Source organism: Cinclus cinclus, chromosome 1 (genome assembly GCF_963662255.1).
Source record: "Cinclus cinclus chromosome 1, bCinCin1.1, whole genome shotgun sequence".
Lineage (NCBI taxonomy): Eukaryota > Metazoa > Chordata > Aves > Passeriformes > Cinclidae > Cinclus > Cinclus cinclus.
The window spans coordinates 149221481-149248108 of record NC_085046.1 but is presented as its reverse complement, the minus strand read 5'-3'; the positions used below and the strand labels follow the sequence as shown (position 1 = coordinate 149248108).

The 26628-nt window shown below is 42.6% G+C and overlaps 1 protein-coding gene across 1 annotated transcript in view; it reads left to right on the top strand.

Annotated features, from left to right (window-relative positions):
* The window catches only part of TSNARE1 (t-SNARE domain containing 1), a 347022-nt gene that overhangs the window by 98005 nt on the left and 222389 nt on the right, over positions 1-26628 (top strand). Inside the window, exons 3-4 of the mRNA XM_062504268.1 lie at positions 6446-6523; positions 13408-13477. Of these exons, the coding sequence (XP_062360252.1) occupies positions 6446-6523; positions 13408-13477 (148 nt within the window). The remainder of the gene's footprint in view (positions 1-6445; positions 6524-13407; positions 13478-26628) is intronic.

The following is a 26628-nucleotide window of genomic DNA, read 5'->3' as shown; positions in this document are numbered from 1 at the left end:
GTGTGGAACATGGGGTCAGACAGCAGAGAATCCACAGGGATAAGAACCCTGGGAAGCTGTTGAGTGCTGGGGACCAAAGGACTTGTCTGGGGTGGGTGTAGGTGTCTGTGCCTCCACACTTCTTGCTTGTTTTCTTCAGCATTTTCTTCCTCTCATGACAATCTGCTTCTTTCTCTTTATTCTTTCTTGTCCTTGGCCTCCTTCACCTTCTTCCACCTTTTCACTTTCATGCCAACTGTTGTGGAAACATTAAAAAGACATAAATTTACCATTTTTTCTCCAGAGTAAATATCTTTTCCTCTCTGTCCATTGGCTAAAAATCAATCTCTTCCTCTCCCTTTAGTTCATTTCCCAGTGCCAGAGGCACATGGCTCTCATTGTGGATCTCAGTTTTCAATAAGGAATTATTCTCTTGGATAATTCTATGGAAAGGGGGGAATTGAATCTTTGCAATGGCTCGAGTGGTCCTGGAGGAGGAACAAGGTGCTGGATGGGTGAGACTCATCCGCTCAGATGGGTTGGGAAAGGGTTAAGCCACAGGGCTGGATGTGGTGTGGTTTAATCCATGCTGGTAGAGGTAAACAGAGGGTTTGGGGTGGATGGTTTGAAATCAGGGTGAGCAGGTTGCTTCGTGTCTGCTTTTTTACTCCTTGCAGGTGTTTCATGGTACAAAAGAGGAGTTTGGAGACCAAGTAACTTTCTGTGGCAAAGGATGATGCTGTAACTTTAGTTACAGCTTTTGAAGGGGAGAAGCTGCAGGAAATCTGTGACTTTCTTTAACAGACCACAGATATAACTCTTGGTGGTGCTTTGGGGATAAATCCATGGCAATTTGAGGTGCTGAGTTGCTTTTCTACAGCCACATTAAGTACTGTAAGTAGAAAGATCAAATTCTTGTCCTGTTCTTCCTCTTTTTGCCAGAGTTACTTTAATTACTGCTGCTTCTTCTCTGCAACTTTTAGGTTATTTTGGGTTTGCTGCAAATTTGAGTTCAGGGAGGGAATTGACTTCACCTGGCTGCAGAAAAGCCATTAGGAGCTCCAAATTAGTGTGAAATAATTAATAGGAAAGGAAGATTAACATGGCAAACACGGGCACTTTTCATTAACATTAAGTGAAAGGATGTTCCTGTAGGTTCCTTTACCATGTTGTTGTCCTCGACCTCCATTAATGTCCCTTTGGACATTAATTTTATTCAGATCACTCAAGACAAGACCTTATATGTCTGGTCATGCATTGTATTTAGCTTGTCTTGAAGACGAACTGAAATTCCTGCTGGGATTTCTCCTTCCCTGCCAGAGCTGCTGGTGGTGGTGCTTGGAGCTGTTGACTGTCCCAGCACATGAGAGCCCCAGGGATGCCCAGGAGCAGCAGAATTATTTTCTCCCTCCTGAGCAGGACTGGGGGAAGCAGCCTAGGAGTCCTTGGGTTCTATTTTGCTCCAAGCACAGACACCACATCCCTCCACTGGCCATTCCTCATCCAGAGTTATGTCCTGTGGTCAGAATTGTGATGAGTTAAAGATTATAATTGCTCTGAATCGTGGAAAGTGATGCACTCTGAGTGTTCTCTGAAAAAGTGGTTGCAAAAATAATATGTAAGGCTTGCATGGGTTTTTAAGCTCCTCAACCCCTCCTTACAGTCCCCTGAAAGGAGATTGCAGCAGGCTGGGGTCTGCCACTTCTCCGAAGTAGGAAATGTTTAAAAAAAGAGGAAATGGCCTGAAGGTTCACCAGGTGAGGTTTGTACTGAATATTAGGAACAATTTCTACATTGAAAAGGTCATCAGTCATGGGATCAGGGTGTCAGGGGAAGTGACTGAGTCACCCTCTCTGGAGATACTTGGGAGATGTGTAGATGTGGCACATGGTTTAGTGCTGGATTTGGCAGTGTTTGGTTAATGGTTGGATTCAAAGTTTTTTTCTAACCTAAATTATTCCATGATTCAGTTTCTTTATTATTTTTTTTAACTTTCTCCATTTTTTTTTGCATTGATCTACATGTAATGCAGGGGTCTAAGATGCCACCCCTGCATAGCAGATGGGTGTGAGGTGAGGTTGCATGACTGTATTTAAAGTTGCTGCAGCCTCACAGATTTTTGCCCAGAGGAAGCAATTTCTGGGATAAAACTCCTCACCCAAGTCACAGAGTTCCTCAAGGTCTCTCCCTGCAGAGTGTGCATTGACACTCTTTGCTTTGGCAGAGAATGTCAAAAGAGAAAAGCTCTTTTTTTCCATCTGCTGCACTTACATGGATGCCTGCAGGATGCCTTTACCTTTTCAGGTAAAGGAAAGAAGAATTAGAAGAATTAAATATCAGAAATGCCATTGTTAGCTGCTGCTTTAGGAAGTGATTGGTGGGGTTTGAGTAACCTGGTCTGGTGGAAAGTGTCCCTGCCCATGGTGGCAGGAACAGATGATATTTAAGGTCCCTTCCCCCCCCCAGACATTCTATGATTTCTATTAATAAAAATAAATATAACAGCAATAAATATAGCAGGGCATCACTATTTGCTAGGCAGGGAGGAGGTTGAACTGATAGCAGAGGAAGTTGGGCTGTTCTGGGATCCAAGGGGATTTTCCTGGAAAAATAAATGAGAAAAATAAATGGAAACAGTACAAATGTTTATCAGAAAGGCCCAGTTAAGGAAGTAAAGGAGAAACTATTTGCATGTGGGATTCTGTAACACATCCACTGCAAAGCCTTCACAGCCTTGAGGACCCACAGTGTAAATAAAAGTCATTTTTTTCCCAGGTGTGGCCCTGAACTCTGTGTGTTGGGGCATGTATTTAAAGCATAACATCATTTAATGCATATCAGAAACCTCCTAATCCTTCTCAGGGACTCATATTATTTAAGTATTCACTTGGTGTAATCAAAGATGTTTAATTTTTTATCAGGTTTTACATCCACTTTACTTCTCAGTCTTGGTTTTTCTTCCTTGACTTGGTAGTACAGATGCAGTTTTGCTCTGCTTTGTGCTGCTGTTTTTAAATTGTTCTTCTTGTCTGCTTGAACTGCCACATCCTCCATGAATAGTTACAACATCTCAGCTTGATGTGTTGAAGCTTGAAATTGGAGTAGTTAAAACAGCCTTCTTGTTACTATATTCTTTTCTTTTGCAAAATAAAAACAAAATAAAAAGCCAGAACTGGCAACATGCTGTGACATGAAATAAAAGTCTAGGGGCAGGAAACTGCAAGCCAGATACAGTCCAATTTTCTCAGAAAAATCATTCTCCATGAATTGCATTTTCAAAGTAATTGTCTGGAAATTTTGGACAAAGGTTTCATTTGCCTTGTTTGGTGTTGTTTGTTTGTTTGTTTGTTTGTTTGTTTGTTATTAGATTTAATTTGCATTTTTTTTAGGTGTGAGGGTGATTGTGGATGCTGTTATGTAGGTGTGGACTGAGAATCTTTGAGGAGGAGGGAGGAGTTCATAACCTCACAGTCCTCTTCTATTTAAATTATTTTGGTTATAATGAATATATGGAGGCTTAAAAAAATGAATTCCCATGACTTCAGAGTATGATCCACATGCATTGTCTCTTTCCCTTTAGAAAATTGTGGCACAGGGTGAGAAAACTGGTCTCCTACCAACAAACATAAATAAATCTCACCCTCCCAAATTAGCACCTGAATTTTTTTGGGTAATTTTTAACTTTATGGAACAACTCTGGACTCTCAGTGTTGCTCTGTGTTTGCTTCTCAGGTGTGCACAGTCCACACAGTGAAATTGGTGCTTTTCCTGCCTTTTGCAACCTTTGGGATATTTCATCTTTACTCTTGGTGTGACTTTGTCATTTGAAATGACTCCTCAGAGGTACCTGCTGGATGCTGTGCAGGAGTGTCCCCACGTGGGAGCACACTGAAGTCTGCAGTCTGGATTATTTGTTTTTTTTTTTTTTTAAAGCAATGTTGTTCCCAGCTGGGTGATTACAACTGAGCTCTTGAGGGAGTTCCCAACCCTTGGCTTGGTTGCCTCATGGTTCATCTGTGGCTTTGTTCAGTGCCTCAGTGCATGTGGACTCAGGATCACTGAGCCAGGATAAAAAATTGTTGAGGCAAATTTACTGTTTCTAAGGAAAGAATAGATATAAAGAAGTTAAACAAGCCCTCTCCCCCTCCTCTAAAAAACACCCCACCCATCCAAAATGAGTCCTGTCCCAAAATATGCGGACCAGTTTTCTCTGGAACCTGTTAGCACCCTGAAAATCCAAGAGAAACCTCCTAAAATGGGGGTGGTAATCACAGTCTGTAAAAATCTAGAAATCTTATCCTGTGCTGCTGTTTTGCCAGCAATTTAATGAGAGCTGGACCTTGTTAGTAACGAGTGAAATTCCTGGGGGACAGGAGAGCCCATCCTAATTTCTGCTCTTCTGCAGCCTTCTCTGTAGAGCAAAGGAAAAGAGTGTCTGGGACAGTTGATTTAAGAGAAACTGCAGAAGGAGAATAATGGGGAAATCTCTAGGAATGAGGCCCTGTGCATTTGGATTAAACACCATTTAATACCCTGGATTTGTGTCATCCTGACAGGCTGATCCATGACTTTATTTACAGCTGTTGCAGGGCTGAACCATCTCAATGAGTGTGAGAAGCAGTGGAAAATCTGTTCTCTGCGTGTGGAGCTGCTCCTCCAGCGCTGGGAGATGCATCCTCAGCCCTAACCTGGGCAGTGCATCCAGCAGGCTTCTCATTTTGCCCAATTTCCCTCCTTTTTGACTTGTTCCATACTTGTCTTTCTGCTCTGCTAAGTGCAGGTAGGGTGTGTGGTGTTTTAGCAGCTTAGGGAAATCTTGTTAAGGGACGCAGAGTAGGTCAGAGTTCCAGTCTGCTGACTTGAAGAAGTGAATCTCAGCTCCTGTTTGAGTCTGAGATGCTTCAGCAGCTGGATAATAACAGGGGCTCTTGGACTCTGTTGAAGGACAAGGCCTGGGGTGCTTCAGGACGTGATCAAAGTTTCAGGTAAAGCAGCTTCTGGGAAACCCACAAAAGCTGACACAGGTGGGAGGCAGAATAAAAAAAAAAAATAAATCTGCTGGAAAGCTGCTGCCATAAAATTGGTGACAAAGTTGTCATTACAAATGAGTGTTTTTCTGGTCACTGTGATAAATCAAAATTGAAATGCCTGGTGAAAGCTTATTTACATGGATGTTTCCTCTCTCTGTAAGATGGACTAATACAGCCATAATTAATAGTGTTAAGCTGAAGGAAGGTAGATTTAGATTGGACATTAGGAAGAAATTCTTCCCTTTGAGGGTGGTGAGGCCCTGGCACAGGTTGCCCTGAGAAGCTGTGGATGCCCCATCCCTGGAAGTGTCCAAGGCCAGGCTGGATGGGGCTTGGAGCAACCTGGGATGCTGGAAGGTGTCCCTGCCCATGGAGGAAGGATGAAACTGGATGATCTTTAAGGTCCTTTCCAACCCAAACCATTCTGTAATTCTGTGATTCTCTAGCATAGCTCAGTCCAACCCCACATCATTCCTTCTTTGGGGATGGTGAAACTGTGGAGAAGTTTGGGACAGTTTCAGGGATTTTAAAGTTGGGAAATGAAGCTGAAAAAAATAACCAAAACAATAAAAAGCAAACCTAAACAATAAAAAACCCTAAACAAACAAACAAAACAACAGCAGAAAGAAATAAACAGAAAACAAACAAACAAACAAAAAAAAATATCAGCAAAAGGTGAACCAACCAATAAAAGCACACCCCACCTTCCACCAAACCCAAAACCCCAAAATGTTCAAACCCTCACTTCCTTGTAGGGCAGACTTGAGTACCTTGGCTAAAGTGGGGACCTTGGAAATGAAGTTGGGAGAATTTTTCTTTGCACCAGCAGTAGAAATTCCTGGCACTGATTCATTGCCCCTCACATTTGAGCTATCAGGATGCAATAGGAAGAAGAGGAGCCTCCCTTGGGGACTGGGAGAGGAATGTGTGGAGGTCCCACTGAGCTCCCACCTCCCTCCTGCCCCAAAAGCTTTGACCCCATGGAGCAGCTTCCCTCTGCTCACTGCTTCCTCCCCTTTTCCACAGGCAGGACTTGCTCAGGGGCCCTCCTGCTCTGGAAGGTGCTGGTTGACCATCACTTGGCATCGTGGTTTCTCATTCCTTCATGGTTCTGATACTCCCACTTAGTAAATGAGGTGGAATTATTTGTATTCTGATTGCTGATAATCCCTACAAATGCCATCTCGATCCATGTGGGCTGTACCCACAGTGTTGCAGCAGCATCCTCACTGTCCTGCTGGTGCTGGATTTGTCAGTCCAGTGCAAGTCCCATGACCAGGCACTGTGTAAAGCTGAATCAGACCATTCTACCTGGGCTAGATTTCTGCAGCAAGGAGGAATTTACATCCCCTTTCAAAGCACCACCCCCCTTTCAAAGAGATTGGTGGTGTCCAGTATTAACACTTTTTTTTTTTTTCCTGTTTTTCTCTTCACAGCTACCCAGATTGATCCCAATGAACTGCAGGAACTTTTTCAGGAGACTTCAGCCAATGTCTTCCGAATTAACTCCAATGGTGCGTAAAATGAAAGGTTTCCTGGTGTGTTCTTTGCTGTCCTGCTGATGATTCCTGTGCATGGGCACGGCCCCTGGCAGCTCCTCTTGTCAGGGAGCAAATATTAATGCAGCTTTTCTGCTGCTGCATCTCATGAGCAGCAGCACATGTCCAATACACAGCTCCTTATAAGATGCAAAAATATTCCACCATATGTTCCATCCAACAGGCACACATACATTCCAATCCTTGCTGAGACCACATCCCTTTTCTATTTTTAATTGTGTCATCTGTTACAATAGAGAGCTAGAGCTCAGAAAGGTGGAACAAGCCAGGCTCATTTTCAAATCTGTTGCAGCACTACTGTGCTCAGAGCCTGTCACACGAGCTTGCAAAACATCTATCTCCCTTAGAAAAACACCAGCAGCAAAACTCTGCTGTTCTTCACTCTGTAGTTTGGGCAGGGGTGCTATTGCTGCTCTTATCTCTCCCCCCTAAAGATGCAGAGTCCTCCCTCCTTTGAAACAAGCTCCGGCTCATCAGTTTTATTGGGTTAGGCTGGAGAAATTTATCTTGCAGACAGATATAGACTAACACTGCTGAGTGGAAGGTAATGCCATTGTAGCCAAGTTCTAAAACACACCAGTGTCAGACAGGGATCTGAAATTATCAGTGCTGATTTTACAATAGACCTTGAAATTGCTTTGGAATTACCGGGACAGCTTCTGTGTCTGCTCTTTCTGTGTCTTGAGCCTATGCGTAGGAAAAGGATTTTAGTGCCTCCTTATTTGTGCAATTCTTCCCCAGTGTGTCCCAGGGTGGAACCATCGTCATTGTAGCAAGGGATCCTTGTTAGAACAAGGATGGGAATGAAAAACTTCTAAAATGTAGTTATCTCTACTTTTGATGAGTGGTGTGCGCTCCCTCTGCCAGGAAAATTCAAGCATCAATTTTTCTATAATTGCAAGGGATTGGTGACCCTTGTATTGGTGACACACTTCCCTTGTAAAAAAGGACTTGTGGCCACTGTGGGAGCTTGCACCTCCCACCTGTGGTCACAGGCACTTGGGTTGCAGGTGGGTGAACAACCACACCATAACATAGACAAATACCTGCATTGGCACCGATCTTGGCTGCTCCAGCAACAATAGTTTTAATTTGACCGTGCCAGTGATGGGTGGTACTTCTCAGTGGAAACATCTGTTTCTAAACTGAGTGCTCATTCTGAAGTTGTGCAACCTCCTTATGAGTCTGTGTGTGCTGTTCTTGTCCAAACTGGTCAGGTTAAGGCTGACTTGATGTGCCCCTGTGCTTTAATCACAACTCCTTCTATGGTGGAGTTTATCCTGAGAAAATCTAAAGGTGAATGACACATCTCTTTTGAAATGCCACAACCCAATTTCTGTTTTCATTCTTTGTTAGAATTGCCTTAACCCCTTGAATTTGTGTTTGACAACTTCTGTTGTTGTTATTTCTCCTCTTGAGATAGTGATGATGTGTTTCCTCTTAAGAGTTGCCTGTATTGAGTGCTCTGTGAAGCAGATAATGACAATGCCTGCACTTAAAACTATTTTGCAAAAGTTGAAAGGGTGCAGAGAAAAGACAAAACTGTTTGACATCTGAAAATCAGACTTTAAAATTCATGCCATCCAAATTTCTGTTTGAGACATCTAAGAGGACTCAATAGTGGTGTGTAAGTACCTCTCTAGGAGGAAAGACATCAAATATACGGCAAGGGGCTTGTTAATCTATCGTTCTCACACAGAAGGAGATCAGGAGATAGGAGTTAAAGCTAGACAAATTAAATCCTTCTGTATGAGGATAACCAGCCATTAGAACTGCTTATGGATTTGGCTTTGTCACCAACCTTTAAATCAAGATTCAAATGCCTTTTTTATAATATATGCTTTAGTCCAGCTGCAGTCTGCAGTCTTGATGTGGTAGTGATGGGACAAAATTTTATGGGAGGAAATCAGATTGGAAAATCAGAATTGCTGTCTCTGGCTTTTAAACTCTATGAATCGATGAATCTATAATGCCTTTTAGAATGCTTTCAGGTTGAAGAAATGCCCATAAGATACTCAACTGCTGTTGCTTTGTGCACTACCCATATTATTTTTTGTCTGACAAAATCTGTTTCATTCATTTTATATTTTATAGTCTTTCCCCCCAAAAGTGGTCAGAGATTTTCAGGAGAAGGCTGCTGAGTGTAGTGCCAAGATTTGGCAGAGCTAATTCACTTTAAGTAAAGAGCTTTTTAGGGTTACAATATCCATGATTCTTTCTGTACCATAAAGTCTCTTCAGAAAACTCAGAAAAACTCAGAAAACTTGGAGCATGGAAAATAAGTCAGTGATATTGTTTGTGTAGCACTATGCAGGTGGCTGAGCAAGGAACAGGCAGCTACGTTCCAGATGCTCACCAGATGATGGGGTTACTCCTCTTGAGCTGGGCATGGTGTGTTGAACACCTACAAATTGCAAAAATCTTATCACAGCTCCACTCTCCCTTCTTTTCCTGGCTTGCTGCAGCTTCTCTGGGGCTTTGCAGGGTCCCTGTTGTGTTTGGAGATCTAACCATGCACCTGAAAAGTCCTTGTCCCTTTTGGGGTGCTGAAGATCATAGAACCATTAAGGTTGGAAAAGACCTCTAAAATCTCCCAGTCCAAGCTTTCACTGAAAGCCACCAAGGCCACTAAACCTTGGGAAGTGCCTTGTTGGTTCATTTTTGAACACTCCCAAGAACTGTGACTTCACCCCTTCTCTGTCCAGTCTGTCCCAAGCTGTCAGGAGTTGGCCATGTTATGCTTTTGTTGTTTAGATTCTAAAAATCCCAGGTTGTGGCCAATCTCAGCAATACTTTTTTTATGTCCTTGGGGCTATTTTTAATGAAACAAGAAGTCAACTTTGTACCAGGATTTTAAAGCACCAATGAATCTTACTGAGTAACCCTGCAGAAGTAATAAACACTGTGTGCTTTGTCCCTTTTTGCTGTCCTTATTCTTTTCACAGAATTCTGAGCCTTTGGGGTGATTTAAATTCTTCTTGGGGGCTTCAGGACTTGCTTCCTGATCAAGGGGGATTTTATAGCTCTGAGTTGATCATGATTATTCTCACCTGTAAATGCTTTCTGCTCCCTTTTTCTGCCATGAAAATGGAAATCTTCCTCATCTGTTGAATAAAAATCTTACCCAGAACAGCTGGTTCTGTTTATATGCTACTGGATCACTCTCCTGTGAGGTCATGAGCTTATAGAGTTCTTTTTAATGCCATCTCTTATAGAAGTGTGAAGGGGTAGAGGGAGACTTTTCCTAAGCTTAATATCTCCTTTCTTTCTCTTAATATTTTGGGGCTGTTCCTGCTGAAAATGGGGAAGTTTTCCTATCAGGACACAAAAAGAAGCTCAAACACTGCCTGAAATTGTCTCATTTATGGCTTTTTTTCTTTCATCTATACTTGTATGTGCAGCTTTTAGCTGCCTCTTAGTAAGTATCTTATAAATAAATATAATAAATAATACTCCTAAATGGAGTTCTCTGATGCATCTTGTCTGATCAGTGGAAGATATACTGGAGGAATCAGACCTGTGCTGGCCAGATGGAGAACCTGAACTCTCTAATGGGTCTCTTGCCTCTCTAATTCCTGCTCCTCCCTCATTAATGACTGCCCATTACAGGTTGGTGCCATGTGCAGTCCCATTACCTCGATCTTAAAGGCTGAGCAAAGGATTTTTCTGTATCCCTCAGGTGTGATAGGGTCTTCATTGCCATCTCAGGATGGTTTCTTATCCCCCATTGATTTAAGGATTGCAATGGCACAGGCAACTGGGAGCCATGCTCTCAGTGTAGTAAATCAATGCAGCTCCAACATCACTGATGACTTGTGAATGTGTCTCATTCTGGGGGACTCAGGTGTGCCTTTCAATAACAAAAAGAACAAGACTTTTAAAATAAGATTCGTGTTTTGAGAATGGCTTCAGTCATCTCTCCAACAGACCTTGATGTTTTGCTCCTCTGGTCAAATTGCTGCTCACATGACCAGAACTGGTAAATTGAGAGAGATTTTCCACATCCAGCACAGAAACTGCAGAGATTTTGCTTAATTCATTCTTGCAAGTTAGATTTAGCCCAGAGCAGCTCAAATTTAATTATAGAATCATAGAATGGCTTGGGTTGGAAAGGACCTTAAAGATCACTTGGTTCCACCCCCCTGCCATAGGCAGGGACACCTTCCACTATCCCAGGTTGTTCCAAGCCCCATCCAGCCTGGCCTTGGACACTTCCAGGGCTGAGGCAGCCACAGCTGCCAGGGCCAGAGCCCCTCCACCCTCACAGTAAAGAATTTCTTCCTAATATCCAATCTGAACCTGTCTTCCATCAGTATAAATCCTCTCTCTCTTGTTCTATCACTTCATGCCCTCATCCAGAGTTCCTCTCCAGCTCTCTTGGAGCCTCTTTAGGCACTGCAAGGTGCTCTAAGCTCTCTCTGGAGCTTTCTCTTCTCCAGGCTGAATAATCCGAGCTGTCCCAGCCTGGCTTCAGAGCTGAGGTCCTCCAGCTCTGTGATCCTTGGCCACCTGGATTTTCTTCAATAGGTCAACATCCTTTTTGTGCTGGGGGCCTCAGAGCTGGATGCAGTCCGGGTGGGGTCTCATGGGAGGAGAGCAGAGGGAGAGAATCACCTGCACTGAGCTTCTGGACATTCTTCTTTCAATGCAGTCCAGGATACTTTTGGCTTTCCTGAGATTTTGGAAACTCATGCTGGAGTCTTAGTCCTGGTGTTTTCCAGATAAGAGCTATATCAAATGGTAACCTTTAGCTCCTCCAGAGTGCATGTCTTGTCATTTTGGGACAACTGGCATTTATTTAGTTGTCTAAAGGCTATGTTTGAATTGGAATATTAGGTAAAATTATTGCATAAGAACTTAATTGCAGATCACATTTTCATCTAACTGACAAACGCTTTCCTCACCTCTTGCATTCATGTCTCATATTATTTTCACCATTTTGTAGGTTTTCAAAAATGCTGAACAAACCTGGCAGTTCCTGGGTTTGCCTCAGTGAAAAATGGCATGAGTATGAAGTCTTGAACTGTTTTGTTCAGTAGGAAAACTGCTTCCCACTCCAATCTTCTCCAAAGCAGGTGGCAGTAAAACTCACTTTGAGTTGTCCTTACTTTTGCAGGTCAGGTTAGAAAGGTTCATGGATGCTGTAGCTGCTGTTTTTGTTCTGGGATTGCACACATGACATTAACTTGTTCATACAAATTCAGTGTCCACACGAGTCCTTTCTTTACCTTGGCTTGCTGTCCATTCTCCAAGGACCACACTCGGCTCTGTTCCAAAGGGTTGATGGGCCCAGAAGTATTTTAGTTGGTGAAAAGTTTTGTATTTGAACTGGACAGCATGTGGATTCCAAGGGAAATTGATTTGTTAGGATTGTGGAGAGGGAAAGAGGGAATTATAGTATCCATGAGATTTCTGCAGGGTCAGTGCTGTCCTTCTACAGAAGCAAATGGTTATTAGTGAAAACTTCCAATTTACTCTTTAGAACACTGTGCTTCCAGCAAAGAAAAATAATTATTAGCTCAGTTATAGACAATTCCTTGAGGCTTTATCTTTCTGAATCTCCAAACTCTGCAGTAAAATCTGTTATTGAGAACTAGCATTGATGGAAATATATGGTGGTATTCAAGGGTTTTTTGAATGTTCATGGAATTCAGGAACATTAGTTACTTTTTATGCTGTTTAGTGACTTTTGGTGTCAAGCCAGCAAAGCCCAAAAGAGAAAAGGGGATTTTGTCTGTCAGTGGAAATGTAATTAAGTGACTTGTTCAAAATTACAGGCCAAGTCCAAGTCTGCAGAGTCATTAAAACAGAGGATTTCTTAAATTTCTGCAGAAATAATTGAGCCATGTTTTTAATCTGTTCTTCCTTCTATCCTTAAATATTGAAGCGTGACTGATAACAGGTTATGGGTTTTTACAATTGGAAACATCCTGAGAGAAATCCCACATGTAAATATCAAGAATGTAATTTATTCAACGTGTTCCATTGTGGGAAGTCTTGAAGTGCTTTGCTTGCTGGCTGTGCTAAGTCCAAAAGTAGTGACCTGTTGTTAATTTGAAAGTGAATTGAGACAGTGAAATTCAATGTTGGAAAAAGACAGTACTCCTAGATTTCTGCTGCTATATATATACACACACACATATATATAGCTATTTCTTAAATCTGAAGTAATTGCAGTTTACAAAACAAGCCATATTTCCACCTTGCAACTTCTTTTAAGGTATTCTTTTCTCCTGATGGGAAAGCCCAAGAAGTTGTCGAGAGACAACAGGAGATGATCACATCTCACAACACAGGAGATGATCACATCTCCATTTTTTTTCTGAGCCAAAAACTATAAAACATTTTGAGTGTTAGCATCTTGAACAAGAAGATGGAAGATATCAGAGTAGGCATCAGTGTTCTGCCTCGTAATTATTATTCAGAGCAATAAATGGTTATTAGACAATTTCTTGCCTCTTCACCAGGGGCACGTATCCAGCTGGAAATGCTCAGTGCACAGCTGTGTGTCACCTCAAGGCTGGAAGAGTCAGAGATCTGTGCAAGGTCCATGGAACTGAGGTATTCCTGACAAGGGGTCATATTCTATCATGTCATGGCATGCTATACATGGATTCACCATTTGTGCTTCCAAAGGACCCAATTTATCATTCTCTGGCAGTGGCTACTGGTAGATGTTCTCCCCTTTCTCTTACAGGTTACTTGTTCAAATACTTGATTGTACTAAAAAAATAAAATTAAAATATAAACATTTGAACTAAGATTCAGTATTTTTTATTATTATTTTTCTGTGAAAAGGTGTGCTTCTTCTTTATCTTTTCTTTCTCTTCTGTTGACAGTGACCTCTCTGGAAAGAAGTCTTCGATCCCTGGGGACCTCAAATGATACTCAAGAGCTGCAGGATGGACTGTGAGTTTATTTTAAGTTGTTGCAGATCTTTCTTTGCCCCAGCCTTTTCATTTTTTCCTCTCATCTATCCTCACCCTTTCTTCCATCCTTTTATTATAGCTGTACACCTTTTTGTCAGGATTAGTTGTTTTTTCCCGCTCCTGTCGATGATTAATGGTAGCAGGATGTGTATGGATCACATAAAGCTTTGCTTGTGCTGGTTTCAGGTGGCAGAGAATGGTGTGGAGATAACAGAAAAGCTGGCCCATGGTGAAAGAGGGCATTCTGTGGTTCTTGGAGGTGTTGTTATTTTTCTATTGTTGTTTGTTGTCGTTGTTGTTGTTGGGGGTGGTGATTATTTATTTTTAAAGTGAAGCTGGAGTAGGAAACTGCTGTTTTTGGCTGGGTGGAGATAATTTTCTTCACAGTAGCCACTATGAGGCTATGTTTTGTATTTATAATGCAAGCAGTTGATAATCTAGGGATATTTTAGTTACTGCTGAGCAGTTCTTATACAGTCAAGGCCTTTCCTGCTTCTCACCCCACCAGCGAGTGAGGAGTGAATGAGCAGCTGTGGGAGGTCAGATGGTGGCTGGAGTTCAACCAAAACAGATGTTTCTGTAGCTTTTGTCCTTTTCCTTTTCTTTTACCTGTCCCCCCCAGTTCTACTTGGCCAAGGTCTATGAACCCAAGAGGAAAGAGAAAACAGAAGAGGGATTTGTGACAGAGAAAGGTAGTGACAGAACAAGAGGGAATGAGAGGGAATGGTTTCAAAATGAAAGACAGTAGGTTCAGAATGGATATTGGAAGAAATTCTTCCCTCTGAGGGTGGTGAATCACTGGCACAGGTTGTCCAGAGAAGCTGTGGCTGCCCCATCCCTGGAAGTGTCCAAGGCCAGGCTGGATGGGGCTTGGAGCAACCTGGGATAGTGGAAGGTGTCCCTGCCCATGGCAGGGGCATTGAAACCAAGTGATCTGTAAGGATCTTTCCAACCCAAACCATTCCATGATTCTATGTAAAAAGAAAGGGGGGTAAAAAATGGGCGGAAGGATATTTTATAGGAGGAAAAGTGTGTTGGAAACTGCATCACAGCATCGTGTGGCAAAACACTGACAAAATGAAACTCGATTTGCAGTTGCAGGAGACACAGTTCATTAAACTCCCTCTTCCAGAGTTGTGTACACACAAACACACAGTTAGCTCTCATTGGTTGTGTGCTAATTACAGAATTCAAATGACTCCTCCAAATGTAGAACAATTTATTAAAGGTGCCTCCCTTCAAGCAGCTTGCAGGCAAAAGTCAACTGTTTAGGATATGTCTCTGATTTCTGATTACTTCTGATGTCTGACTGCTGTTCCTGCTGAGATTTGGCTGTGACAAAAGAAGAGAATTTGGGTTTATTTCTTTATTTGACTAACCTTCACTATGCAACAGAGAAGCAATTGTTTGCAATGTCTCTCCTTTTCTCTCCAATCCTTTGCTTTCATCAGGGCATCAGAGCTGTCCTAATTCACATACACTCTGTTTTGCAAAACAGAGGATTAAAAATAGTAATAGTCAGAAGATTTGAAAGTAAATGTAGGAGACTGGGGGGGATGTAAGAGTAAAAAGTCAGCCTGTGGAGATCGATGTAATCAGGAAAGATGTTTACATGTACAAAATTATTTGCAGCATAAAGCACCTTAATAACTGCTGGAGATCCTTAACCCAGAAAGAGTCTGCAACATGCAGATATTGTGTTTGCTCTCCAAAACTATTTTTTTTTTTAAATTAAAGAATCAATTCCTCGACTCTTCAGAGCACTCCAGAAACATGGGTAGATAATTTTCCTCTTTCCTGGGCAGTTACATAAATAGATGCATAAGGCATTTTAATTGCATTAATTATCTTTTGATCTCGGAATCATTGTTAATTGTCCAGATACTTAAATGCAGCTTTTTAAAATTTTAACCATGCTTCCCTACCCCTGTGTCAGCCTCAGAATTCCTCCAGCTGTCTCCTGGTTCACCCCCTCTCCCCATGGTCTAATGGGTCTCCCATTTCTCCCATTTGGTTTCTTTTATCTCCATACAGAGCAGTACCAGGGTGCTCTGCTGAGGAGGAGCAGCAGCTCCCTTCCCCTCAATCCTCCCTTTCAGTTTTGCCATCCTGTCCTAACACTGACATGTCCTTCCACTGCCCCCCTTTCTCATCACCAGATGCAGGCAAACATCCTCGAGTGCTCTACAAGAACTGCTTGTCTCTCATGAGATCTGCACCAGCAAAAAGCAGCGTGCCATGAATCACTAGAGCAGGCAGGGCTGCATAGATCTCAGCTCAGGAGGGTCAGCTCTTCAGGTGAGACCTTTGGGGCACTGCCTTCTGCTTCCCCAGCTGCAAATCATGGCTTAATCTTCCTCCTCTGCCACTTGACCCCTCTCCTTCAGAGGCTGATGTATGTCTCTCCTTGAACATCCTCTAGCTTGGAAGATGGGAGCAGGGATGGAGCATTTGGCAGGTTTATAGCCCTGGCTGTTAGGAAAATGATAATGGTTTTGGGTATCTAAGTAGCAAAATTGCCACAGTTTCTACTTTCTTGTTAAGTGGCTGTCACTCTGCCTAAAATGAGGCTGCCTAAAATTAGGCAGATGAGGGAAGGCAGAGTGTTTGGGAATAGGGATTAATGGTGAATTGTTCTGCCACACAGGACATTCAGCTGGTTTGGACTGTAAACTGCAGAAGTGTTTGCTTACCTAGCTGCAGGGTCTGATAAAACAGGGAAAAAAAACACAAAAAAACAAAACACACACACACACACACACACACAAACAAACAAACAAAAAAACTTGCCTGCTTCCTTGTCAAATTCAGGCAGACTTTCTGCCTCTTAAGCACAGGACTCACAAAGGCATCAAATGAAGAAGACAGGATTCTTATTGTCACATTGGTCTATTCGCTTTTCTGAAATGGTTTCTCTGCTTTTGAGAGCTGAGTATTTCAGAATAAGGATTGTATCTGTGGCAAGTAAATTTGGGAGAGTTCATCCCACACGGAGTGCCAGCTCTAGACAGTGAGACAGAATTGGCTGCTGCTGTGAGCAGGGTATGTATCAGACCCAAAGTGAATCATCCTGGTCAAAGCTCTTCCCAGCACAAATATTTGTATGCTGCATGCTTGGATCTGGGTGTGCTGGCAAGTGAAATGTAAATGCCCATACAAAGCTCTTGGCTGAACGCAACGGACCCTGGGTTAATTGGGAAGGGAGTGGGAGCAAAGGGAAAAAAGGTGCATGGAGCTGGGATGAGGAGCTAAGGCTAGGAGGCAAAGCTGACGATTTCTCCAGTGATGCAGGAAAAATCATCTGATTTGTTTTCTCTCTGACCTTTGGTTTAATAATCCAGGCTTCCAAGGCATTTATCTGCCTCCTTAGCCAGAGTGTGTGGGATGAGGGGGTTCTCCAACATTAGGCACTGAAGGTAATGAGTTCTTAATTTAGGCAAATCAAATTAAACAGCCAGTTAGAGCACTGTCTCCAAGAGACAGTGAAAACCAGTCTCCTTCCTTTAAACTGGTGTAGTTCTTTGGACTCCCAACATCCTCCACAAAGTGGCTGGAAATGAGAGCCTCCCTGTAACCTGGACAATGCCCTCTGAGGGATGTTTAAAAGAAGAAAAAAAAAATAAATTAAAAGTCTTTCATTTTCACACAACCTGACCCTGTCTTACTGTGATCTCAAGAAAAGCAAAGTGGCCATGCAGGCTTCAGGAGGCATTTGCTGACTACCTGGAAGCCACAAAACTGAGCTTGAGGTGGCAATGAAAGGTCCTTGATGTCCTTTCCTTGGAGGCTGGGTGAATACAGAAGTGATCCAGCCTTTCCAAACCAGGTTTCTGCACTGCTTACCTCAGAGAGGGGTTTGTCACCTTATTGGACATTTGACCTTGTGCCATTGCAAGGTCAGGGGGAGTAAGAGCCTTGAGTCACAATCACAGCTTATTGCCATTTTCAGGTGTGTCTGGATGTAGCCTATGAGTCTTCACCCCGTGGCATTTTTGAATCCTTCACTAGACACTAGCAGAAAAATTTGCCTGTTTAAGGAGGAGTTATAAAAAGGATATTTTTGGGGCTTTTAGCACTGATGAGATTTTAGCACTGATGAGATTTACTTTAAAAAAAAGTGTTGATTTCTCCTGATTTGAAAAAAAAAAAAAAAGGCTTTTAGCTTTCACCTCACTTTTCCCATTGGCATTTTTTTTTTTAAGCACACATTATTGAAATATGTAGGATTTTTTTCCTGCACCTGAGAGAGGGCTCAGCACTACATCTGTACAGTGTGAGAGAACAAACCTGCTTTTCCCATTGAACTGATACAAAATCTTGGTTAAGATAGTGCATGGCAAAGAATTCCTACAGCCACAAAGGAGTTTCAAAGTATTTTCCAAGTGGGTAAGCTGAGTTTGAGATCTGAGCTGCTTCAGGGTGAGACAACTTAACAGTCCTGGAAGAGACTGAAAGTGCAGCTTTTTGTATTGCTGCTCTTACCTGCTTTTTGGTCAAATATTAACTTCACAGAGCACCTCTTTTCCTTGAGCATGCACATATAGATTGCTGTATTCTGTACTGGGATTGAAGGGAATTCCACCTTCCTCACTCTTCCCCAGGAAATTTGCGCCATCACCAGCAGATTTTTTTTGGGAACTGTAAAATCATTTCATCAGTTTATGTTGCCACCCTAAAATCGATGGAAGCCTAGGGTGAAGTATTGTCAGTTTGGGGTGCTTTTGGGAAGAGAAGCACCCCTGTCCAAGCTGGAGGCCACAATGAACAGAAAAAGCCAAACTGACAATGCACTCTTCAGTGCTCTCAGGCTCAGTCTGAGGTGCTTTGATGGATTTGTGGAAGCACTTTTGACCCATGTTGACATTCAGGGTAGAATCAGTAAGTTTGTGACAGATTGGACTCATCTGTGAGTCTTGCTTGGGACAAGTTATTACACCCTCTTATGGATAGGAACCTAAAGGTGGTTGCCTGCATTTTCTTGGTCTCTGGACTCTGTCAAGGTTCAGCTCATCCTGGCAAGGTCAGAGAATCATGGAATGGTTTGGGTTGGAAGGGACCTTGAAGACTGTGTTGCTCCAACACTCCCCTTTCATGGACAGGGACACCTCAGATCAGGTTGCTCAAAGTCTTATCCAGCCTGGCCTTGAACACTTCCAGGGATGGGGAAACCAGGGTCTCAGCACCTTCACAGCCAAGGATTTCTTCCCAATGTCCAATTTAAACTTGCCCTTATCACTTCAAAGTTATTCCCCCTTGTCCTGTCACTCTACCCCTTGTCCCCAGTCCCTCTCCAGCTCTCCTGGAGCCCCTTTAGGCACTGGAATGGGCTCTGAGGTCTCCCTGGAGGCTTCTCTTCCCCAGCTCTCCCAGCCTGGCTCCAGAGCAGAGGGGCTCCAGCCCTCAGAGCATCTTTGTGGTCTTCTCTGGACTCACTCCAAGAGCTCCCCATCCTTCTTCTGTTGGTGACCCCAGAGCTGGACACAGCACTGCAGGTGGGGTCTCACGAGGTCATAGCAAGGGGAAGAATCCCCTCCCTTGACCTTCTGGCCACACTTTCTTATGATGCACCCAAGATGTGATTGGTGACTCTTGGAGCTGTTGAGGTGCCCCGGGTTATCTGGGACACATTGGTGGGGTTGGCAATTTTGGCACAGGATTTGCTGTTCTTTCAGTTCTGAAATGGCAGTATTAGGGGTGATGGCACACTGGGACATCTCAGGGGACACCCTGTGACCCCCTGGTTCAAACGAGGGAACTGGCACTGGGATTTCACCTTCAGGGTGAATAATTGAGGTGATTCACTTTGTTCCTACCCAACTCATATTACACCAAGAAATGGAGTAACCCTTGGCTTTTTTGGGGGAGCTGTGGGGTCATTTGTACCTTTGCTGGACTAAAGTGACCTTTAGACATTCCCCTATTCCTCTGGGTGCTCCAGGGAGGCTGAGTAGTTCTCCTCATGGCTTAAAACCTCACCAACCTGCTGCAAGTGTGGATGAATCCATGCCCCTCAGCTTTTCTGAATTGACATAAAACAGTAATGGTCTTTTTTCCTCAGTTAATTTTATCATTTATGTATGTTGTTTCCTTCTTCTTTTCTTGTTTCATTGTTATGTTTGATAAGTTGGAGGCACAGCTTAAACTTTTTTTTTTTAAGCATCTGTTAAAAAGATTTTATTTCTTCTGGAATGCTGATTCATTTAGAGCAGAATGATGTTTTAAAGTCATAATTTATAGAAAGAAGATTTGTTAAAGTAAATCAGACAGAAGCTTTCAAGTGTCAGCATGTTTAATTAAGGGTAGAATTTAATAACGTTTTATATGGTTTTGTTATACTGCTTGTAGAAGCTTTAAAAAAGAAAAAAAAAAAAGATTTCCATAAATATTTTGAAATGTCATTTTGATTCCGTTAATATGTTAAACCCTTCAAAGTAATACCTTCCCTGTTCAACTCAAAGCAGTTGGATTAACTTTATCTATCCTCCATTTATCACTACTGGCATCAATCTCTGACAGGAAAAACCTTCTAGGTTTTGGCAGTAAAAATGGGTTGCCAGATTGCAACATTTGCATTTAACTGTCTAATACACTCACTGCCTTAATAGCTGTATTTATGTGACAGATCTCACCCTTAAGAATCCCAGTGCTGCAGATATGTGACACCCCTGTGATAAATTACAAAAGCTGGTGATGAACTGCAGAGTCCTCCAATGATGATAAATTTATACACTTGTGAACTGCCTGCCCTGCTTGGAGAGGTCCTTGGAGTATCCCTTCACATGCTCGAGCAGTTTCTAATGGTCACTACAAATCAATCTGTCAGTGAAGTTTTCTTTCTTTTCAGTGTTTTTCTCCCAAAATTGTCCTTGCCAGAGTTCTGAGGTGGCCAGAAACCTTGGTCAAAGCAAAAGTGTCTTCCTACATCAGGATGGGTTGTGGATGTAGGCTGGGAATTTTAAACCCTGTAGTGACGGAGCAGTGATTATTCATTGTGGCAAGGGATGGATCCTCCAGGAGATGACAAGGAATGGTGGCATCTGGGGGATAACCAACAGTCTCTTCTTGAAGGCCTCTTACTGCTGCTGCTGCTGCTGTTTATGTAATTTTCTAATGCTTTCATGTCTCAGCTTATGGTTCCTGTCCCATCCTCAGAGCAGTGGTGGGTCAGAGAATCACAGAAAATCACATCCTGAGTAAGGCTGGAGGGCACCGCAGCAGGTTGTGTTGTTCTTCCTCATGTTCAGGTGGAATTTCCTGGGCATTAATCCCTCTTCTCAAGGCTGAACAGGCCAATCTTCTTCAGCCTTTTCTCATAAAGGTGCTTCAGTCCCCAAATCATCTTCATGGCCCTTCACTGGACCTGCCTGAGGAGCTCCATCTCTCATCCTGAGGAGCCCAGAGCTGGACACAGCACTCACAAGGGCTGAGCAGAGGGGCAGGATCACCTCCCTCAGTCTGCAGGTAATGATATTCCTGATGCACCCCAGGATCCCATTGGCCTTCCTGGCCACAAGGGCATTGCTGATTGTCCACCAGGACCCCCTGGCTTTTTTTCCTCAGAGCTCTGCAGAGTCAAGGGAAGAAGAGCACACTCAGTGCTGGTGAAAACTGCATTCATTTGGAGCCCAAGCCTTCCCACATATCCTTGTTCCCATCTCCACTTTGCAGATTTGTCCTGTGGCTTAGGTCCAGCTGCTTAAACACCAGGGCTGTAACATCTCTGAGGGAGATGAGGAACAGAAGAAGTTACCACTGTGTAAGCCCAGGTCCTTGCACATTTCCTGCAAGGATCTGCAGCAGTGTCCCATGGTTTTAAGCCATTTGGAGCACAGTCCTGGGTAAACTATGAGATGATTTTTTGCCTTCTGGCAGTGACTAGATACTATAAAAATAAACCTTCTTCTCACCCCATTCTCCCCTTTTGTGGCACAGGTAAAAAATGTTCACTCCTGTGGCATGCCACCCTTAAGGGGAAGGGAACACCCGAGGTTTGTGGATGCTTGTGGTCAAAAGGAATGGCAAAAGACAGAGGATCCACACAGGCTTACAAAGATTCATTAGTAAATTGCACATTTAGCATGGAAATCAGTATAAATTAGTCCCTGACTTTCTAAGGAAAAGTCAGTGGGTTTTGGATAAGACAGTTGGGTGAAAGGGAAGAGAGAGAGATGGATTAAACACAGGGAGAAAGGGAGAAAGGAAGAAAGGGAGAAAGAGAAAGATCACCAGTCCTGGCTCCAGCACTGATCCAGCTGATGAGATGTCCAGGATCCTGGTGTCCATCCACCCAGGCTTCACAGGATTACCCTTTATAGATAAGTTTTCCCTGCTATTTTCTCTCTTTCTATGCAAATCAATTGTCATGCACAGCCTGTTCTTCTAGACCTGTCTGGAAATGTGTCAGAGCCTTCAGGGATCTTGGATGGTCTTGCAGTTTGTTCCCCATTCCAAACCTCATTCCTGTGCCCGTTCTGTGCTGTGTTGTGTTGATCTCCAGGAGCCAAAACCAGGATGTTTTTCCCAAAAAAGTGCTGCCCTACCTCTGCATCACCCTTCTGCATCCACATCCTGTTCTTTCTCACAGCATTATTGCTACCAACAATGCTTGCTTTGCTGCACGACCATCCAGCTATCAGTGTTTGAGACATTCACATTATCCCCCTTATCTTTTCTGCTTCTCCATCTTGTATTTTGGAAGCCAACTGCATCCCCCAGTGAGCACTCTATTTGTAGCATGAAAGTTTTACCTTACCAGAAAATGTGGCTGGATATTGCTATGTGTAAAAATACTGTTATGTTTGGTTTTTTTATTTTTTTAATTAATTTATTCTTAGATGTTTATCTGGGAAATGCTGATTTCACACTGAATTTTGTTTGTTTGTTCGGGGTTTTTTGTTTGTTTGTTTTGTTTTGTTTTTTGTGGTTGACAGAAGGATGAAAAAATAAATAGAATAAAATATTCCTTCTCTGTTCCTTCCCTTTTCATCTCTAGGGCCACCAGGACAGTTTTGCTTATTTTTCAGAAGCCTGTCTGAGATTGATCTTTAAGAATACACAAATTTCCCTTCTTAATATTACTAAAATAGTAGCTTTTTGATTTTGGGTTTATGTCTTTTGACATTTTCATGTATTAGCAGTGAAATGTGCAATATGCTTAGGTTAAAAATTGGTGTTTTGAGTAAACAGAAAAAAATCCATACTCCCTCACCTTGAAACACAAACCAACTTCGGATATTTTGCCTCTTTCCTCCCGCAGAGTTACAGAAAGTGCAAGACAAGACCACATTCTGTTAACATAGCCTGCAGAGGGCAAATAATTTTATATTTGGGTTGAAATATCCACAGACAGGAAGTTTATCTAATGATTTGAGATCCTGACTGGAGCAACTTCCCTCTGGCTCTCTAAGTACAAGATTTGTTAATTTTTTTTTAAGGCTAAAAAAGAAAGAGAAAGAAAGAAAGAGAGAGAAAGAAAGAAGGAAAGAAAGAAAGAAAGAGAGAGAAAGAAAGAAAGAGAGAAAGAAAGAGAGAAAGAAAGAGAGAAAGAAAGAAAGAGAGAGAAAGAAAGAAAGAGAGAAAGAAAGAGAGAAAGAAAGAAAGAAAGAAAGAAAGAAAGAAAGAAAGAAAGAAAGAAAGAAAGAAAGAAAGAAAGAAAGAAAGAAAGAAAGAAAGAAAGAGAAAGAGAATGAAAAGAAAGAAAGAGAAAGTCCAATTTCAGAGCAGGGTACAAGGATTTGCTGATCCTTTCTTGCTGGGGAAGTCACTCTGGGATTAATATCTGCATTTTTTCCTGCAGTGATTTAATGGGTGACTCCTTTCACACTCTGCTCCATCAGGAATAAACCCTTTGAGCAGGCACCTCTTCACCTGTCCACTGCAGGAGGCACAGCAGGGGTTGAACAGATCTTTATGTTATTTGTGTGGACATTGGGTGCTTAAACTGAGTAAGGAGATAGATTTTGGCAAATAACACTTCCAAGTTCAGCGTTATTGTGAGGTCAGAGGGAAATCATAGAGCCATAGGGTGGTTTGGGTTGGAAGGGACCTTAATGATCATCCAGTTCCAACCCCCTGCCCTGGGCAGGGACACCTTGCAGTAGAGCTAGAAACTCATTGGGATTTTGGTTTAAACCCCTTGTCGTGCCTTGTTTGAAGTGAAGCTGGGTAAGGCAGATAAGGATGGGTTTTGGAAAAATGTCTTGGAGAAATAGAAATGGATAATGCCAGGTGAAAACCGAAAAAAGAAAAGAAAAAGAAAATATGAAAGAGGAAAGGGAAGGAAAGGGAAGGAAAGGGAAGGAAAGGGAAGGAAAGGGAAGGAAAGGGAAGGAAAGGGAAGGAAAGGAAAGGAAAGGAAAGGAAAGGAAAGGAAAGGAAAGGAAAGGAAAGGAAAGGAAAGGAAAGGAAAGGAAAGGAAAGGAAAGGAAAGGAAAGGAAAGGAAAGGAAAGGAAAGGAAAGGAAAGGAAAGGAAAGGAAAGGAAAGGAAAGGAAAGGAAAGGAAAGGGATTTTAATGCAATATTGACTGGTTGTTACTAATGTCACAGCTTTTTGTCATACAGCATATGAATTCATAGATTTACTCCAGAAAATAATTGTGATCAGCCATGGGTCTACAGCATCTTGAATAACAAAGTGGAAGGTCAAGTGTTCAACAAGCAGATGTGTTTTATTTTGAAATAATTGAAACCTCAAGGGAATTATATGTGTTTACTAGGATATTTTATATTGCTGTCTGCTTATATTCTTTGTTCACAAAACACATGGAGACTTTCCCTGCTCACATCCTGTGATCTTCATGCATTCAGTCTTGCAGAATAATGAACAAGTAATGTCATGCTTCTTTCCTAGACTGCAGTGTCACAAAATGGAAATTTTCTTTCTGTTTTCTTTCTAGATTGAAGGTAATGAATGGGAAGGAAAATCATGCCTCCTCAGTGTACATCCTTAGGGATTAAACTAGCTGAAGGGGAATTTTCAACCTCCTTTTGAAGTTTATTTGTTTAGTATTGATACAGTAAATAATTACAGAATGTTCAAACTGCACACTTAAATCCCTGCTCTTTGCAGCAGTAAACAATACCATGAAGTTTGAGTGGTTTTGAGTTTTGAGTGCCAGGACTGCTCTGCCACTTGGTCCCAGGGCAACAATGATGCTAGGAAAGGTGCAGATAAAGCAAACTTATTACAACATTCAAGAGTGTTTTGTTTCAGCTGTATTTCTCTTTTTCTTTCCTTTAAGCTGCAGGAAATGTTAACCCTGTGTGCCAAACTCTTGTCTAACACCCTTTTGGATTGTGTTATAAATTGTAATATACCCCCTTTGGGGCAAAAAAAGATGGATAAATCTGTTGCCTTGAGAGGAGGTGATTATGGCTGGAGTTCAGTCTTTGCTTCTTGGAGGCAAAACCTAGAGAGAAATACAAACACAGCAGCAGGAGATGAAGCAGCAGCTTTTGTTTCTGATGCTGAATCCCAGGAGGTGAAAACTGAAAAATGCTGCCTATGGCCAAAAATAGAATGTAGCTGAGCTTGGTGAGCTTGTGCCCTCCTTGAGCCAAAATGCTCCTCCTGGATGTGTCTGAGCTTGGCTTTGTGCAGGACCTCAGGGTTCCAGAGGAAGCTGATGGAGAGGACTGACAAAAAGGTGTAAAAGAAAAGGGGTGGCACAAGTTGCTGTTTGATCAACACAAACATCTGTTGCCTGCAGGATGGGGGGAGGCAAATTGGTGTCACTTTTTCAGGTGAATTTGTCCCTGATGGAAAGAAGGGGATGAGAGCAGAACGAGAGCCTTGCGCTGCAGTTGCCGGCGTGGATGCAGATTCCACACCTCAAACTCTGGGTTTGTTTCTGAGCCACTCACAAGAAGAAAGACATTGAGAGACTGGGCCATGTCCAGGGAGGAGCAACGGAGCTGGGGAAGGGTCTGGAGCAGCTGAGGGAGCTGGGAAAGGGGCTCAGCCTGGAGCAAAGGAGGCCCAGGGCAGACCTTGTCTCTCCACAACTCCCTGACAGGAGGCTGTAAACAGGATCTCTTCCCCCAAATAGCAAGCCATAGGATAAGAGGAAACAGCCTCAGGTTGTGCCAGGAGAGGTTTTGATTGGATATTAGGAAAAGCTGTGCATTATCAAGAACTGGAACAGGCTGCCCAGGGAAGTGGCTGAGTCCCCATCCCTTGGAGGGATTTAAAAGACACGCAGATGTGGCACTTGGGAACATGGTTCACTGCTGGGTTAACAGCTGGAGCTGATTATCTGAGGGATCTTTTCCAACTAAAATTCTGTGGTTCTACGGCCCTGACAATGCAAACCCATCTGAACCAGGAGAAGCTGGGGTTGGACTGGCAGAGAGCAGAGCTGACTGGGGCAGAGCAGGGGCTTGGACACTGAAAAAATGATTGTCAGTGGATGGGCTTCCAAGAACTGAAAGTGTTGTGAAATCACTACTTGGGAAGCTTCTGTGCAGGATTGCAGCGATTTCCTATGTGCAGCTCTTTGTGCACTTTTTTTTTCTTTTTCCTTTCAGTGTAATTACCCTGTAGCAAAGCCTGGTGCCTGACATTTTGGCTGTGTTCACAGCACTGCACACAATTGCAGTTGTGTTATTGTACAGCTAGGTTAGAGATAAAATCATCTCAGCTGGTTCAGCTGGTGCCGATGGATCGTTTCTCTAGATAGACCACTGAACCTTCTGAGGCAGCAGATTGCAAATGGGATTTAATATGGGTTGGTATTAACTGCTGAGATGTTTGAGAAGGTGGGCAAGACAGCTGAGTTATTTTCCAAAAAGGTGACAGCAGCAAGTTGACAGGAGATTTAGATTATAACATTGATAAAGCTCCTCAGTCTCTCCTGCTTGATTTGCCACTGGAGTAAGAAGGAAAATCCAGCTATGTCACATTGTCTGGAGAGCAGAAATGAAAGCAAGTGAGATTATTGAATTGCTGAGCATGGAGAATTCCCCCAAGCCTTGCAAAATAATGTATTTTAGTGATGCTGTACAGTTTATAAAGGTCAGTTTGCACTTCAATTACAAATCCAGGTTTAAAGGTTGCAAAGGACACAAGAAAAAAATAGTGATTTCTTTATTTTTTACTTTTCTTTTTTTTTTTTTTTTCTTTCATAATTACC